Source organism: Sitodiplosis mosellana, unplaced genomic scaffold, assembly GCF_009176505.1.
Source record: "Sitodiplosis mosellana isolate CC-2019 unplaced genomic scaffold, AAFC_SMos_1.0 Smas_scaffold_2, whole genome shotgun sequence".
NCBI classification, from domain to species: domain Eukaryota; kingdom Metazoa; phylum Arthropoda; class Insecta; order Diptera; family Cecidomyiidae; genus Sitodiplosis; species Sitodiplosis mosellana.
In genome coordinates this window covers 800,448-817,762 of record NW_022595245.1, presented here as the reverse complement: position 1 = coordinate 817,762, position 17,315 = coordinate 800,448, and the positions used below count along the sequence as shown (strand labels likewise).

Here is a 17,315-nt window from a genome sequence, read left to right as displayed (position 1 = left end):
GCTCATTGTATATGTTTTCTTTTTCCTCTGGGGCCTTCGTTGTGTGTCTGTCTTTCGTGCGCACGGTTCGCTCGCTCATGAGTTGATATGGTATCGTTTTCGCGTTAGGCAAGAATCTCGATAGTGGCACTAATGCCCGTCAATTGATAATTTTCCATCATACATAGACAAGCACATGCATACGCGCCAATTCAGGTTACACGTTTATATGCGACATTCAAGAATATTCATTAGACTTTGGCGACCACTATGATTGTAGTAGCTTTTTTGTGCAGCTCTCCATTTGATTCAATTGCGAATGTAGCTCATATTTCTTTGTTGTGAGCATCAGGAGCGTTGTGGACCAAAAGAACATAAGGTAGTTAAAATATCAACGCACACTGGGACCGTTTTTTTTTTTCGCTCTTTTCAATGTTATTGCTAAATTCTCGTTTGAGAGTAGTGCACTTGTCTAGCGTTTAAACGCAATAAAGCTTCAAATTATTATCACATCACTGAACACTGTGTTGTCTGTATGAATACACTAATACCGTGTCGAACACACAATCTGTCAAGATACGACACAACGTCGAGTGTGTGTATATGAGTGTATATGAGTGCGGCGTGTGTGTTTGAATGAGAATGTGAGAGAATGAATAATGTTTTTGCGGAGTGTTGTGAGGCCAAATCCGCTTGATCGTCGTACTTGGTCAGTTGTACATGGTTTTGGTGTTTGAAGTATGTCCAATTGGTTCTCTCCGTCGTTCCAGTGCTTTTTATCGTTGCGTCTCTCCATACATACTCATACGTTACGTCGCTCGCGCTTCGAAAGTATTCGCTCGTGTATCGCAGTCGAAAGCATGTTCACGAGTACCATACAAGCACACATATACATATCGTATGGATTTCGCTCCCGCTCCCGCTCTATCTCTCCTTCTCTCTCTCTCTCTCTCTCTCTCTCTCTCTCTCTCTCTCTCTCTCTGTGTGTGTGTGTGTGTGTATGTATAGATGTGAATGAATGAAGAGCTTATTTGTTTGCGTAACGCAGTACGTAAGACGTTTTAGTGGCGCGACCGTACCGATGTAAAAACGATGACGAAAACGGCACAGCGCTTGGCACAGCGGAAAAAGTTGTACAATTTTTGTATACCAAACCGTAGAAAATGTGTATTTGGTTTAGTTAGTCTTACGTCTACATCCGGCTTGTGAACACACTGCGCGTGAAACGCTCTCCGCGAAATAATAAAAAAAGAAGGAAAAAACGAAGTACCGTATCAAACGAGAAGCATAGCAGAAATATAATAAAACAGAAGAAGGCGAACGAAGGAATACATTTATATATCTCTCGCTCGGTGTTATTTACACACTCGCATATATATTGATAGTGGTGTGTATTTTTGTAATGTCGCCACGAGGTCGTAGCGCGAAATTTCTTTAAATAATAATCGTTTATATCAACTCGTTGTTTTTATATTTCTCGCTCAAGAAAAAATTCGTTTTGCCTTTTTGTATTTTTATTTCTTTTTTTTTAAAAAAGTTGTCTCTCCGCATCAATCTTCCACACCATTCTTTCTCGATTTTTATTTTGGTGAATACATCGATCGGGCGCGATTTTTTTCCCATTCGTTCGTTGATTGGTTGAAACATTGGTTATGTGCTCTATTGAGTGAACAAAAAAAAAAACTTTCTGTTTTGAGGTGCGTTTAAATAACTAAATACGCAAAAGAAAAAAAACGTGTGTTGAGTTACAAACAAGAAAGAATCGATCGAATCAAATCAAAAATCAAACAAGTGACATAATTTTTTCCCATCAAGAAACGAGTTGAGTTCAGCAGAGGAGGAAAAAAAAGCGAATCGTGAAAAATTTCCATCGACGACATCAGCTATATAACTGAAGAGTGAAGAAGAAGAAGAAAAAAGTATATACAGATAGCAATATTGAAAACAGCGCGACTGGCTGACAAAGAGATACACTGCGATAATAGACACATTGCGAAAAAAAAGAAGATTTTAACAAATTTGTTCGCTTCCTACAAAAAAAACTATCAACGATAGAGTGTGTATTTTATGTAGTAGCCAGTTTGACCAAAGCACATTAAAATCCAGCTAAAGAAATATAAATAATAACAATAATAACAACACCAGCAGAAATACAACAACAATAATAAAACGCTGTGAAAAAAAGGCAGAAAACGAAGAAAAAAAAATCGAACGAAATATCTTCGCGTGTGTTGTGAATTTTTATTAAATAAAAACGACGTAGCAGAAATTATATATATATGTATATATATATACACGGCTGAGGCAACGGCACCGGAGAGAAGAGCGTCAAGTAATGCGATTGTGAACGAACGTCAAAAAGAGAGGCGACAAAAAGAACACAGAGAACGAACGAACGAAAGAAACGTAAGCAAACCGATACACGCCATTCTGAATAAAAAAAACTTTTTTTTGCTGCCTCGATAGAAGCAGAAGCAGATTGAGATTGTTCGTATCATACACGAATATACGAAAACTGAGGAAAAAATGACAAAAATATAGACTATGCCTTTCTGATTTGCCGTCGTACGGCGCGCTCTCGCTCTCTCTCCCTCTATCTCGTTTTTTCTCTCTCACGCGCGCGCGTGCTCGTTCGTTAGCCTGTTCTAACTCATTTATTCCCGCTATTCGCATCGTGTTGCTCTCTGAATTTGTCTCTCTTTCTCTCTCACTCGAGCGACACTCAGCGAACTCGCATATGGCAATCGAGAAATGGTTAAAACTCAAAATATCTCCGTACTCACACGACCGTACGGCCATCGTGCTCTCGGTGTGTGCTTTCTACTGAATCGTGTATATGTATGATCTAATATGAGCTCGAACAAGAGAGTTAGCAAATTAATGAACGAACCAAAATAAAGAAGAAGAAATATAACGTCATGAAAACCAAGGCGAGCAAACGAAAAAAAAAATTACGTTCAATGTGTGTATCAACATGCATGTGTTGCTCACATTGTTAACATGCTCAATTTTTTTGAAGTGCGGGAAAAAGAAACTCATGCGCGCCCTAAGCTTGTGTATAAAAACTATGTATATGTTCCCAATGCATTGATAACAACAACACGAGGGGAGAGAGAGAGAGAGAGAGAGAGAGAGAGAAAAACACAAACCAAACCGCATCGAATCAAAACAAAACACGAAAACAAATACAATATTTTAATATATCGGAGTGTTCGAAATGAGAATCGAAATGCTTGCATTCCGAAGTGAACTTTTTGGCGATATATGTGTGCTATACTATAAAATGATGCGATACTAAAATGGATTTTTTTTTGGAGACCAGAGGAATTTTTTGAACCGAATACATAATTTGTCATCAATTTTCTCGCGTGATTCTTCTGTGATAGACCGAGATGTGAATGTGTGTGGGCACACATGTACGACAAATTCCAATGGAATCGACGTCTAATGGGCGTTCAGAGATTATGTGTTGTGATTAAATTGTGTCTCGCGCTCTCTTCAAATGAAACATTCTATTGCGAAATTAGCATCGACACAGCAGACACAGCAGACTCTGTTCCGTTCAAATTCAGAGCAAATGCATATTCATCCCTCGTTTTCGTGAAGCAATTAAAAAATTCAACGCCGACTTAATGAAATTTGCATGCGTGTGATTAGATATAAATAATTCCTCATACACTCATCAATATTTAGACATTTTAATTTATGCAAAATAGATGCGGTGCCGTTAAGTTAGCGCACGCTGATTCATCGAAATGAATGGGCTTTGGGATTGTCTGCTCTCTCCCTCGACTAACATATAATGATGATCAAGTGAGCTGCTGGTATGTGAAATGTGCATCGGATGGTAGCCCAAGTGAAATGGAAAAGAAAACGAAAGAAAAAAATGCGCTGAGGGGGAAGACGAAGGAAAGAAAGAAAAAGAATTCACTCACTCACTCAATCACATCGAACAAGCACACCGACCGAGTGCAAAACTTTGCCGATCACGAAAACATTGTTCTGCATTAAAATGCTGAAAACCATCAATTGAAGCCATTTCAAGCGTTTGCTACTGCATTTGAGTATTTCTTTTACTCGTTCGAAAAGCATTCAACGCGCTCTCTTCGGCTATCATTCTTGATTATACGTTTGCATTCGCTCATTTTCGACCATTTCGTGTTTTGATAACCAGTGATCAGTTTGAAATAATTCTACCAATATTCGACTGCCCCGACTCTGCATTCATATGCTTTTCCTCCTCTCTCTCGCTTCGTTTCGATTCGTCTTCTCATTTCACGTATGCGAATGTGCGCAGCACTGTTGGCAAATAGAATTGAATCATCTGAACCGCAGCAGAGAAACAAAACAGAGCGAATGGAATACGCTAACATGATAAACATAATAATGTGGCCGGTCACTGGCTGGCTGGCTGACTGGCCTGACTTACACCGAATCTCCGCCTCGTTCGTGGTGTGTTATTAAGTTTTGCAAAAATCATTATTCACTACGTATTTTGCTCAATTCGAGCAAATTATCCGTTTTTCTCGACGGTTACTGCTTCAGCACATTCTCGGTGTGTTTCTGTCTCTATCATTGAGTTGTCATTTTTCATGGAGTGTGCGACGTGCGATCGCACCACAAAATTGACCATCATTCATCATCAATTGTCATGTGAATCGTGTCGTCGGTGCGTTCAGTTCAAAGACGTGGCACACTCAGCGCATGATTTGTTTTGATGAATTGAACACAAATTTGCGCGAAGCACAACACGCATTTTTTTTCGAAGCAAAGTCATTGAGTCTCATTGAATGAAAATTATTAACGCGTCTTGAAAAAAATTTCAGGGATTTGAAACAATTGGCAAAGATTTCAAGTGTACGGGGCAAAACAAATGTTTAATATATGCATTCAAGAGGTCACTTGTCTTTTGGCCAACAACAACAACAAAATCATGTAATTCTCTACTTGAGTACAAGGCAAATTCTCAACGAAATTCGAAGAATCTCATGAAAACCTCGAATACATTCTTCAGAAATTACGAAAAATTTCAATTTCTTAGGGAAAAATATAAACGAAGCGTTTCGCACGAAGAAAAGCTACGCCTATTTTTAGATGGATTACCGTGTTGTATGATAAGATACTGGTCACAATGTATCGTCAGAAAGTGATAGCAGAAGAGCGCGCACCGCACACTCACACAACCGAATGTGTAACGAAATTATCATTACATTTAATGATAACATTGAGCGGATTGATTCCGCATGCAAGCCGATTATCTCTCTCGTCTTATTTTAAAAAATTCCACGAATTCAAACTCATTCCTAGTGTGTGAGCATAAGACGAGTGGAGCGTTTGGCTGTGTTTTTTTTTTCTCTTGCCCACGAACGCCTGCAGAAGATTTCTGTGGAAAAATCAAAACAAACAGTTTTTTCGCTCGGATTTGTTCGCATGCATTTGTATCACACACGAACATGTGAATGAACCCATCCGAAGAAGTTTTTATTGTTTTTTATTTTGTTAGATTTCGGGCTTTGGGAGTTATTTTTACAAACACACAAAAACGCCACTTAAAATTTTTCCATTTTGATAATTTTCAAATCAGTGTGTAGTATCAGTAGGACAAACAGAAAACGGAGTTATCATGACAAGCGAATTTAATTTTTGTCGGTTCAAATGACTCTGTTGTTCCCCGAAATCGAAAAGAAATCACAAACACACAACATTCGTATAATCTTTTGCTTGTAAAAATTCATTCTGGATGTTTCGTCCGTTTTAACGAGCTCGTGCCATCATTCGAACGAAGAATTAAATCGTACTAAACACAAATGAACCGAAAAAAACACTACGCTGCCTATTTCGCATTAGCATACTTTAACTATAATGCGTCATATCATTAAGCAATTGAATTGAAAATGCTCGTAGCATATACACAGGCACACGTCGTGTCGCGTTATAACGTATTACATTGTCTTAGGTATGTGTATCTCACTCACTCGCTCGCTTCTTCTTTTTTCACCGTTTGGAATAATATTCACATTGGTAACTTTGCCATAAAAATCTGTGATCGTTTCGTTTATACGACATAAGCCAAGGTCAAAAGGCAATCCGATATAAAGATAGGAATTATATCGTTATGTGATTCTACTTATTACGTATTACTATAACTTATCGCATGGTTCTTGTCCGTCACCTCGAGCATTTTTTACATTTCTTAACTATCTGTCCATATCCTTTCATTACGCCCTAGCTCAACCATCATTTAAGTGTAATTACGCTGAATGAAGCCAACACACGATTGACCGAGTCTTATGATTACTCTGTCGGTTGGTATTGATAAATTGGCCCCGATGATACGGAAAATTAACGTGAACTTTTTTCAGTGTACAACACGTTTGATTATAACAATAAATAGCTAAATTGAAACTATCTGCAAGCCACGTCTTCTGTTGCGTGTTTTTGCCAACACATATTCGCCGTAAATATTCTTCTGCATTCTTTGGATAACTGAATCGAATATATATGAACTTTAGTTCTTGATTAGTACCGTCAAATTCTCGATAAAAATACATTTGAATTATCAATTCAAATTTCAATGGCATTTTATCAAAAATTTCAATTCAAATTCGGAGAAATATTCTAAGAATATTATGGTAATTTTAAAAATTTCATTTGAATTCAATTAGAAATTGAGAAAAATATACAATTTACACCTAACACATCACTAAATTAATTGCTAGTCTCGACATTGAAATTAACTCCAAACACATTTTCATCGTAACTATCTGTTTAAACTTGAGCACCTAACGTATTTTTTTGTTTTTGTCATTCTTTTTTCACCCTTTTTCCCTTTGCCTTTCTATCTCTTTCGCTCACGAGTGTTTTCTTCTTTTTGCAAACGTGATCATCGGCATCTGTTGATAATTGATATCATTTGGTGTTCACGTGTTCAGGCAATGACACACATTTGTTTCGAACCCTAATCAAAATGTCGTGATGAATATTATTGGTCTAAAAATAGGATAAAAGTGGTGTGTCAAAATGTTTGAATGATTTACTTTTTGACGGTGTCCATTACGGCGTTGAATTTTTCAGTGTCGAAAATAGAAACCATTAAATAAATTCATCTGTGATCATTGTGGCGATACAAACCGCACCGAAAATGTTAATTGGGATTATCTCCGACGCAGTGCTTGCGGTCATTAAAAGAACATGAAAAGAGAAGAAAAAACTCTGGTTTTCACATTCTTGGCTGGTCAGTTGAAAACCGCAATTCATTTTAGCACAATTTCTTGCAAGTCTTTCTTTGGCCAAGCATACAACCATTTAGCCGTGTAATTAAACACGCGCAACAGCCCATTGGACGGAACTCGAAAATTTTGCGGCCGTAAATTCAGCGACGCAATAAAGCTCACTGCTGCTGTTGCTGAAGAAGAAGAATTGACAGTCGTATCGGCGACAGTTTCAAGTAAAAATTCATTCGGTTCGGTTTTTTTGTTCTTTTTTTTCAGGTTTGTGTTGTGCGATTTAAAGATGTGAGGAATAATCAACGACACAAATTTGGTTTTTTCATGTCAATGTGACCGTGAAACAATGATCATTCTGATATGACGAAATTTTCATAGTATAGCGAGAAAAAACACGTAACTCAACACGTTCATCAGCGCAATGGCTGGTTAAATTTAATCATATAGTATTGACAAGAGTTCAGAGGAGAATTCCGCCGTGTTGAGCTATTTTTAGTTATCATTGCGTCGATACGTCGATTCTAAAAATAAAAAAAAAACGAAATCATATGAATATGTTAGCTCGGTGTGTTGTCCATACCTACTGAATGGAATTGAGGTGTGCGCGCGTTGTATTGAACAATGTCAAAAAATCGATCAAAAGAGGGAAAAAAAGCACACACAAACACAGCAGAGCGAGAGAATGCCTCGTTAATCTCTATAAATGATAATATATGTCGTATATATTAATGATATTAATGACATGAAAGAGAATACGATCGCCTTTCAGGTCATTAAATCTAATTGATTGACGTCGAAATAGAACCAAAAGACGTAACTAAATTGAATCGCAACGCAAAATACCAAACAACAAAAAAACTTTTAAACATTAATATGGAATAAAATAAAAAATTGCCCAAATTTTTTTTGTTATCGGACTTCGAAAGGAAAATCCCGATCAAAACACGCATAAAACCAAGAAAAAAAAATCGATCTCACATGCACATTAAAAGATGTGCTGACGCGCTCGATTAATATTGCGAAAGAGAAAGGCTAATGCGATGTATGTCACTAGATCGATAGTGGGCAATGTTGCGCGCGCGCGCTCAGCACGCAATTTCGAACCAGTTCATTTCGTATTCACATCATCGACATTGCACATACAGTGCTAGTATGGATTGGTTGGACTGCGAGAGAAGTAGGAACAAAAGCGGAAAATTCCGTAAAAGTTTTGTGTGGCAAAACTAGTGATACTGCTAAAAAAATGTAGTCGCGATTTCGTGTGTTTGCATTTATAGCCAGTTCAGAAATTGTGAAATAGCGTTTTCCGTCGATGAGAGGGAAAAAAATGAGTATTGAGGCAACAGCACATGGGCTAAAAGCAAATGCGACACGGCTCACTTGTAAAATAGACAGTTTAATGTGGCTAATTTTTTTTTATCATACTGGGAATATATATTGCCTATGGTGTCTGTGTGTGTGTCTATGTGGTTCACATGTTAGAATGTAATCACATTAATGAAACACACACTTGCTGCGAATAATGCCACTGGTAATAAATTACTTGTAAAGTCGCGGCCGCCATTGCCGTCGTCATCGTGTGCTTTGGTCAAATTTGTCTGACCGATGATTTCATTTGCACGCTCACACGCCACAAACGACCAAGGTAAAACTACGATAGCGTTTTTTTTTCGTTCAGTCTTTGATCTGTGAATGAGTTCGCGTTTTTTTATTTCGATCTCTTTCGTGCGTGGCAATCATACGATGGAAAATAATTAACCAATGAATTTATTGAGTGGCAGTAACTCGTTTTCATTATAACTCAATTTTATATTACAATCTCTTGGTTGAACAAATGGGCGAACAGAGGAGAGAAAAAAAATTCCATGCGGAAGAAGGAACGTTTATTGATTTTTTTTCGCGCTAGAGAGTGAGAGCCTCCAACAAACATTCAACTGACCTTTCAGACTTTGACACTAGGAAAACCGGCCAAAATAAACACAGCTGAAAATAAAAGCGATTCTACACATGTCTAGACGCATCTTTTGCGAGGTGTCAAATGACGGTTCGTCTCGCTGAAAACGCGTCAGTTCAAAATGAATATTCATTTTTAGATGAAGATAATAAAAACCAATTGCACGAAGAAGAAAAAAACAGAGAGAAGTAAACGCCAAACCAAAAGCCTTGATTCTATTGATTTTTTCAATTGTACTCTGAACATGCAATAATGGTTGGAGGAAACTCGTTCAATTACTTATTAATGGCTAGTGAAAGGTCAATTTCTGCTCAATCCGAACATGGAAAAAAAAGCCAAAACCATCACATTGTATTGAAAATGAAATCGAAATTATGACTTCTAATCACGTGTAATTGAATCAAGCAGCTGACTCAGTTTCACGCTGAAAATATTGAAAAATCCAAAATGACTGTTGGTTGAATCACAATTTGTTTGGCACATGTTCAATATCAGCAGTCAAAGAAGCACAGATTCATTTTTGGTGATCGAAAAAAGGTTTGTGATTCAAAAGAAAAAAAAATAATAACAGAAATTACGCACAGTAATTGGGAAAGAAATGAATCTCAGTAAAAACTGAATCAGTTTTCTCGCAGAATCAGATGATAATAATAAAATGCACAGTTTTGGTGCGCTACAGACGCGAAAAAATTTCTGCGTCAATGTATGCTTGATTGTTTGTTTACTTCTTAAGAGGCGAATGAGCAAGTGGCAAGAGAGAGAATCGACGAAACAAATACGAGCGCAAACACAATTTATGTCATACAATCACAACAGATTTGTTTACACTAGTGGTTTGCACTCGTGCGCGATCAGCAAAACAAAGCTCATCAATATTGACGACGGAGCTGACATTTGCTGATCCACACTATGATATTTACTCAAAAATGTGCGAAGAACTTTTCTCTATTTTGGTTTTAAGAGCACGCGCGCACACAGACACAGCATCAAAGTGATTATATAATCAAAACGTAACTCTATTCTTTTGTCGTCTTCAAACGATTGTTAGTGGTAATAACCAGAACTTAACACTTCTGCTCATTTTCAATGAACTAATAGCATTTTAATGAACACTAATTTGAAATTTACTTTTGCTTTCAAATGATATACTTTGAAAAAAGAAAATTGTACAATTGAACAATGATCGGCTCGTTTATGACGACGCCATCAGCAGCCGCGTCGTACAGTTCATATAGTAGATCTGATAGCCTTGTTTTTATTTACATTCTGATAAATTACGGCGATTGGATTCCGAGAAGTGTAGCAATAAATATTAATGTGCGACATGCCCCCAAAATCCGAAGTAAAAACTTAAATAGTCATTAAACTGAACGGCTCATTTCTATATTACCACTGTGCAATACATTGTATATGCACGAACCGCGTTTCTCGCTCGCTTCTCACTGTCTCTTACTCTGTCATTCTCGGCCGTTGTCGTCGCCGTCGCTCTGAAATACGCAGGATCCAATGACGAGGTTTTATATATAAATATTTTAAATCAGGTCAACCTTTATCAGCATTGGTTCTTTGGTGCGTATGTTATTGCTACATTATGATCGTTCGAAACGTGTTAGTTATGTGTTGTGTTTTTTATTCAACTTATGCCGCTCATCACTGGTCGTAAATTTCAATAAAATTTCCAACAATGTTGTCGGTCGTATGTCGATGAGCTATACAAATTTTGTACCGATTGTTTTTTTTATTTCCTACTATTTTCTGCGATCAAAACCGCTATAATCGCTCTAAATTCTAAAAAGATATCATTTGACGCGTCTAAAATGGAATCAGCTTGTATTCGGACGCTTTTATGATAGTGAAATTTCTATCATTCAACACTTAAATCAATATTTGAAGGAGAGTGCTGAATAAATCATTCGCTTCACTCTTATCAATTCCATTTCGAAGGGGTCAAATGATAACTAAACTTCAACAAAAATACAAAAAAAATGCGCGCACAGACACATACGACATACAGTCATAATTACATTACATTCGAATAACGCACAGCCGTATGATTTCATTTTGAAATTAAACTGAATTGTGCGGACGGAGGACATGGATATAATTCCATGATAATAGATTACATTTGGATACAGTTATACCATTTCTTTTTATGGATATTCGGTCATATCGAATAAGTCCCGGTTGAATCGCTTACACTCCCAGCTCAAAGGAACATAAGCCGTGATAAAATGATTTTATGACGAGCGTCTATAAGTTGAAGCCTGAGCGTGGATTTGTGTATTCAACAATCTGTGTTTTGCGAATTAACATCAACAAACGCTACGACAACAAAAAAATAACAGAAAAATAAAGGTGAAATTCAGACGCATTAAAATCGGTTTGATCCTGACCAATGTTATTCAAAGTTCCTTAGTGCATTCACACGCTGTGAACAGTAATCAAGTCTCTTCACTTTGCATTTTTATTTATAAACGTTTATATTTGTGAGCTCACCAACGAAGTAAACAGTAGAACCAGAATCGTAAACAGACAAATTATCAACACAAGCACACCGAACAAGAACATTTGTGGTTTCTTTGCGTTGCACAGGACTTTTTGTGTGTGTATTACTCCAGTCGAATATTCGACTTATTTAATTATTGTATTATTTACATTGTGCATCAATTGCAGAAGAAAAAGTACCAATCGAAGGCTAATTTTAGGAATTTTAATTAAAAAACCAACATGAAATTTATTGAATTATTATCTAAATATAATTTTCGTTGCTTTTTTTCATTCTTCATTTGCAGAAGAGCAGAAAACGCATTGCGAAAACGATATATGCCTCAGTGAAAGACCGTGGTAGTAAAATCGATGCCTTATACGATAATTTCGTGACAAAACAGGATAAAAATAACCTTAATTCTATATTACATTGGAACCAAGTGAAAAGGAAAACGCACATACATATTTTTATAGTGATAAGACGAGGGTAACAAGTGAAAAAAAAATTTTTGTTTGGGTTGAACACAAAAAGTTGAGAAAAACGAAAGTGAATCGAAATTGTTTGGTTGATCGTGACACCAGAAAAAGGATAAGCTACAGCATGGATTCGTTTAATGCAACATGGCCGTCGCCCGATGGCCTTGAATCAATATCCAACGATGGCATTCAAACGATGGATCTGGTGACGGATCTGCAAGAATCATTTGAGCCGCTTCAAAGAGCACGGTAAGTGGAGTATAAATGGATCAAATCAAGGGGAATTCATGTAATTTCCCGAGATTAGATTAGATAAAATGTTTGCATTTTTTTTTATTCATATTATTTCATTCATTGATTGGTTGGTATTTATATACTGATAAAATACTAATGCTCAATTATTTCATTTCGATGTCGATTTCCAGTTCAAATACATGGCCTTTACCTCGACCAGAAAACTTTGTCGACCCTGATGAGTCTGAGAGTAAAAAATGCAGTAATCAGCAGCTATCAACAAGTGCGTGTTAACAATATTTCTCTTTCTCTCATTAATAACGTCCCCCGTTAATTCATTCAGTTTTTCCACTGTTTTGTGATAAGATCTGGCCGAATGTTGCATGAAAATATGTTTTTCTTCGTCGTTTCGAATTCATTCACGTGTTGCCAATCAACGTAGCAAATCAAATAGCTCATTTTCGTATTTATGAGGGAAATGAAGTTATTTATGTGCTTTAAGTTGAAGTCGTCTACGTCACGTCACGACTCACCAAAAACATTGCGTAATAATGTTCAAATCGATTGTCTGAAAAAAAAAAACATATTTTTGTACGATGTCATACAATACATATTTGAATGACGTTGGAAAAGAAAAGCACATTCAGCTATAATATTCTTATCGAAAATATTATCAAAATTGGCAGTGGATTAATTTAATTTTCGTCTTTGCTCTTTTTTTCACATTCAAAAGTAGATGATTCTCAGCAAGTGACATTACCAAATTTGGCGGCACAAAAGAAGAATTCATCACGTCGAAATGCGTGGGGCAATTTATCCTACGCCGATTTGATAACGCAGGCAATCACTTCAGCCGTCGATAATAGATTAACATTAAGTCAGATTTATGAGTGGATGGTGCAAAATGTTCCTTATTTCAAAGACAAAGGTGACTCCAACAGCAGCGCTGGCTGGAAGGTGAGTAGTCGTCACAAAAATTGTTAAGCTCCTTTATGGCTTCATTTTATTTTTTATTATAATATTCGGGTTTTTTTTTCTACGGAGTTCTATGGCAAAACGCAAAATATTCGGGTGTAAAACCTTCCTCCATTGATTTGTCGAATATGAATATATTTCCAAATATACGTGTTAGATTTGTGTTTTGGCTGCGTGTGAAAGACCTACCTGAAAATTTACTACGCATCGCATAAAATATGCGTGTTGTCTTGACGATATTAAAAATGGTATTTTCGCATAAGTGGCAGTGTGGCGAAGGTTTCTTTTCACACGAGAGAAGAAGGAAAAAAACATGAAACCAGAGAATCATTTCAGCATAGATATTCAGTTTACAACTGAATTTTCAGTAACTGAATGCAGTGACTGTTTGCATCGCTCTACATTCAAGCGGACGCTCTACATTCAAGCGCAGACGTGCATATACATTGGTTTACACTCAATTGTGAGTATGCGTGTGAGAGAGGAGAGAAGAGAAAACTAAACACAACAAACCAATAATCATTATATTTTATTTTATTATCGTTGATATATGAAATATTTGAAATATAGCCAAATATGTCAAACATACGAAATATCAAGATGCATTTTGTAAACAAATAATGCTTCAATATTTGAAATATTTGACATATTTGAATATATTTGAAGATATTTCATATATATTTGTTCGTCGCAAGCCCTTCGGCGCCCGCTCACTCACATCGAAGCAAACAGTCACTGCATTCAGTTACTGAGAATTCAGCTGTAAACTGAATATCTATGCTGAAATGATTCTCTGCATGAAACGCCACCGTCGATATTATATTTCATATTTCATTTTAGCAACCGACTATGAATTGTGTTCGTATGTATGGACTTTGTATCAGAATCAATTTTATCAAGAACAAAAAAGTGGAAAGAGAATGAAAGATATCCAGTTTTATGTGTGTATGAGGCTTATTCGATACATATTGCGGTGGAAAGAGTATCATCTTTAAGTAATGTGATCGAACGTTTTCATTCTGATGATATCGAGTGAAATATGTGTGTCTGTGTGTGTGCGCCTGAAGTATAAATTCCAGGAAATAATGTCACGAGCTTGTGGCCCACAACAAATCCAATGATGCTAATACACACAAATGCCATTCAGTTTACGTTATAATTTTTTTTGCCATTCCGTTCTTTGCAATATATGTTATCACTAACCCTTGGATTTTGCCGACTCTCCGAATGTTGGAAATAACCTCTCTGATTACATTAATGGGCATTCACTAAGTGAATTAACACAATACTATATTTAAAAGTTGGTAATTTTTACGATCGACACAAATATGACTTTATGTTTCATTTAATATGGACATTGCAAGTCATGCGTCTGATTCGCTGAAGTTTGAATCATTTTTTTTTCTGAAACTGGAACGATATCATCATCTACTGAACTTCGGAGTTTCCTTGACGGCTTTCGATGTGATAAGAGTGTGCTCGATCGCTCGCGCGCCCGGTACGAATAAGAAAGGTCCCGAATCTGTCGTTTGATGTGTGTTAATCAGTCAATTTCACCCGAAATCATGTCGTTTCACTCGAACACACGATAACACTGAATTCATGTGAATTAATTTCTTTTTGACGTAGATTAGTTTTAAAGTCTTGGAGAATCCCAGTCATGAGAAAATGGTGCTTGCTCCACTATCATAATTATTGCGAAATGTAAACAAATAATGTGTGGTGATTTTTAATGAACGGCGTAAACACCATAATACAATTTTTTTTCCCTTCGTAAAAATAAATCACGACGGCTAATCGCAGCTCAACAGAATAATCGGGTGATAATTTGCGCACTAGTATATTGTTACTGCTGCTGCTGCTGCTGCTGTTGTTGTTGTTGTATTTAATACACATAGAATTTTTCCGCTATTTACGTCAAGTAATAAAGAAAACTTTTATGGAATCGCACGAACGCGCCCGCGATCATCATCCTGCATGTGTGTAAATGGGAAATAGTATTTTTTTATATTGATTGCTGAGATAACCACCTATATGAAGTCACGCAAGCAGCTGCAATGCATTTTTCATTAAGCGACTCACAGCTCACGCCATGTAGATAAACAGAGGGGAAGAAAATGACATTGTAAACGAAAACGAAAACGCAAACGAAAGTGATAGTTTGTGTGTGGAATTTTCAAGAATCATTGGCAGAGAATGCAGAGCGCCGCTTAAAATAGTAAAAGAGGCAACAATGAAGTGTATGCCCCTTTTTTTAAAGTTGCTGAATTGGCTATCACATTTTGCACTCGAACCATTTTCTTTTTTTCTTCTTCTTGTTCTGAACAATAAACTGACTGACACATAAAAGAAGAGAGAAAAAACGTTGATTGCAACCGGTTAATCTAATCAAAAAGATGACTTAATGAGGTTGACGTTCAAATATATATATATATATGTATATGTCGTTCGAACGATGATTTGTGATTTATAAGTCAATGTGATTGCATTTAATCGTGGAAAAATTATTTCGACTTTTACTCTTTATCGGTGTGTGTACGTGCTCTATTCAGATCAAGTGCACCATTCACTCATACACACACACACCGTGCACGGTTCTAATTTTAATGACAGATTTTGATAATAAATTTGCACACGAAACTGCAATATCATTGAGATTTTCATTGCCCTGAACATCGACGAAATGAATGAAGAAAAAATAAATTGGTGCTCCTATAAATGTGGATAATCTATATATTGAAATAACAGCCACACAATCAATTAATTTCGATTCATATTTTTTTCCCCATATTTACTTAATAATATCAATCGATAATGACTGTTTTTTTCAGTATATGTGCTTCATAAAACATGTCGATTATCACTTCAGTTCAAACTGGTTATGAAAATTATATTCATTAGCATGGACATGTGCTGCTTGTATGCACACAAACTTTGCTTTTTTCGAAAGCAATAACTATTATGATTGAGCATTAAATGAAGTGTGCTATTAGTGGTACACTCTTAATCATACATCTCGTTTAGTTTGGGGTTTTTCTCTCTCTCTCTCTCTTTTTCTCTTATTCACGTCTTTCGTTCAATATATCGATTGATCGAAAATCCAAACAATGTCCCATTCATACGGATGGCATATTGGCATTTTATTGAATTAGTACGTAGATTAGAAATTAGTATTTTTTTTATGCAGAAAAAAAGTGAAGAATTCAGAATAAGCATTTGAGTCACATCAGCCTTGGTTCAATCGTCATCTCAATAATCAGCCGATTGTCATCTCTCTCCCATCGAATCTACATCTTGCAGGTGTCGTGCTAATAATTATCGCATTTTATTCACGAAAAAACTATTGTCAATATATGCAAATGCGTTGCAATTTCAACCAAGTGATTTCCACAGTATGTGACACTATATATTCTATAATTGATGATGGCGTCGTCGTCGTCGTCGTCGAATGCAATGAAAATATTTTGCATATTCATTTAGATATCCAATTCACAACTAGGTAACTGGCAGTCGGAGCTTAGCCGCGCTTAGCAAACCATATATACTCAAATGGCCCGTATCAGAGAAAAAAGATCTCTCGAAAATTGGATGATCTCCAAATGCTATGAGGATTAATGGTAGATAAATTCGGCTATAACAATAGACAGTCACACAAACTGAACGACAAATTTAAATCGCATCAAAAATTGGGAAAGTGTCGACGACGTAATTTATGATTATGGCACTGGCTTAAATTAATTTATTCACTGTGACGAGATAATCAGGAAAAAGAGCAAGTGGCTGACATTTATTTATATGCATGCAAATTTACAAGACTCGAGCAATGATTTTGTGTATGTAGCCGTCGTCGTTGTTCGACGCCGTGTTTGCATGACAATAATCGAGACATTTTTCGTTTCAGTCTTTAGGTTCTAAACGCCGATTTGGTGTGTGTATTAGGGTAGCCCAAATGCCAAATGTTTTAAAATTTGCAGCTCCTAACC

General features: G+C 36.5%; 1 protein-coding gene across 7 annotated transcripts; it reads left to right on the top strand.

Moving 5' to 3' along the window:
- The first annotated feature begins 1,064 nt into the window (after positions 1–1,064).
- On the top strand, positions 1,065–13,642 carry LOC129565355 (forkhead box protein O-like). Of its 7 annotated transcripts, XM_055440151.1 has the most exons (5): positions 1,065–1,366; positions 1,517–2,385; positions 11,952–12,372; positions 12,549–12,640; positions 13,091–13,642. In XM_055440151.1, the coding sequence occupies exons 3-5, from the start codon at positions 12,248–12,250 to the stop codon at positions 13,339–13,341; spliced, it is 468 nt and encodes a 155-aa protein (XP_055296126.1). In that variant the 5' UTR covers positions 1,065–1,366; positions 1,517–2,385; positions 11,952–12,247; the 3' UTR covers positions 13,342–13,642. The 7 variants fall into 7 exon arrangements, with proteins under 7 accessions (XP_055296126.1, XP_055296130.1, XP_055296131.1 ...); XM_055440155.1 differs by lacking the exon at positions 1,517–2,385; XM_055440156.1 differs by having other exon boundaries at positions 1,065–2,385; positions 13,094–13,642.
- The last annotated feature ends 3,673 nt before the right edge of the window (positions 13,643–17,315 follow it).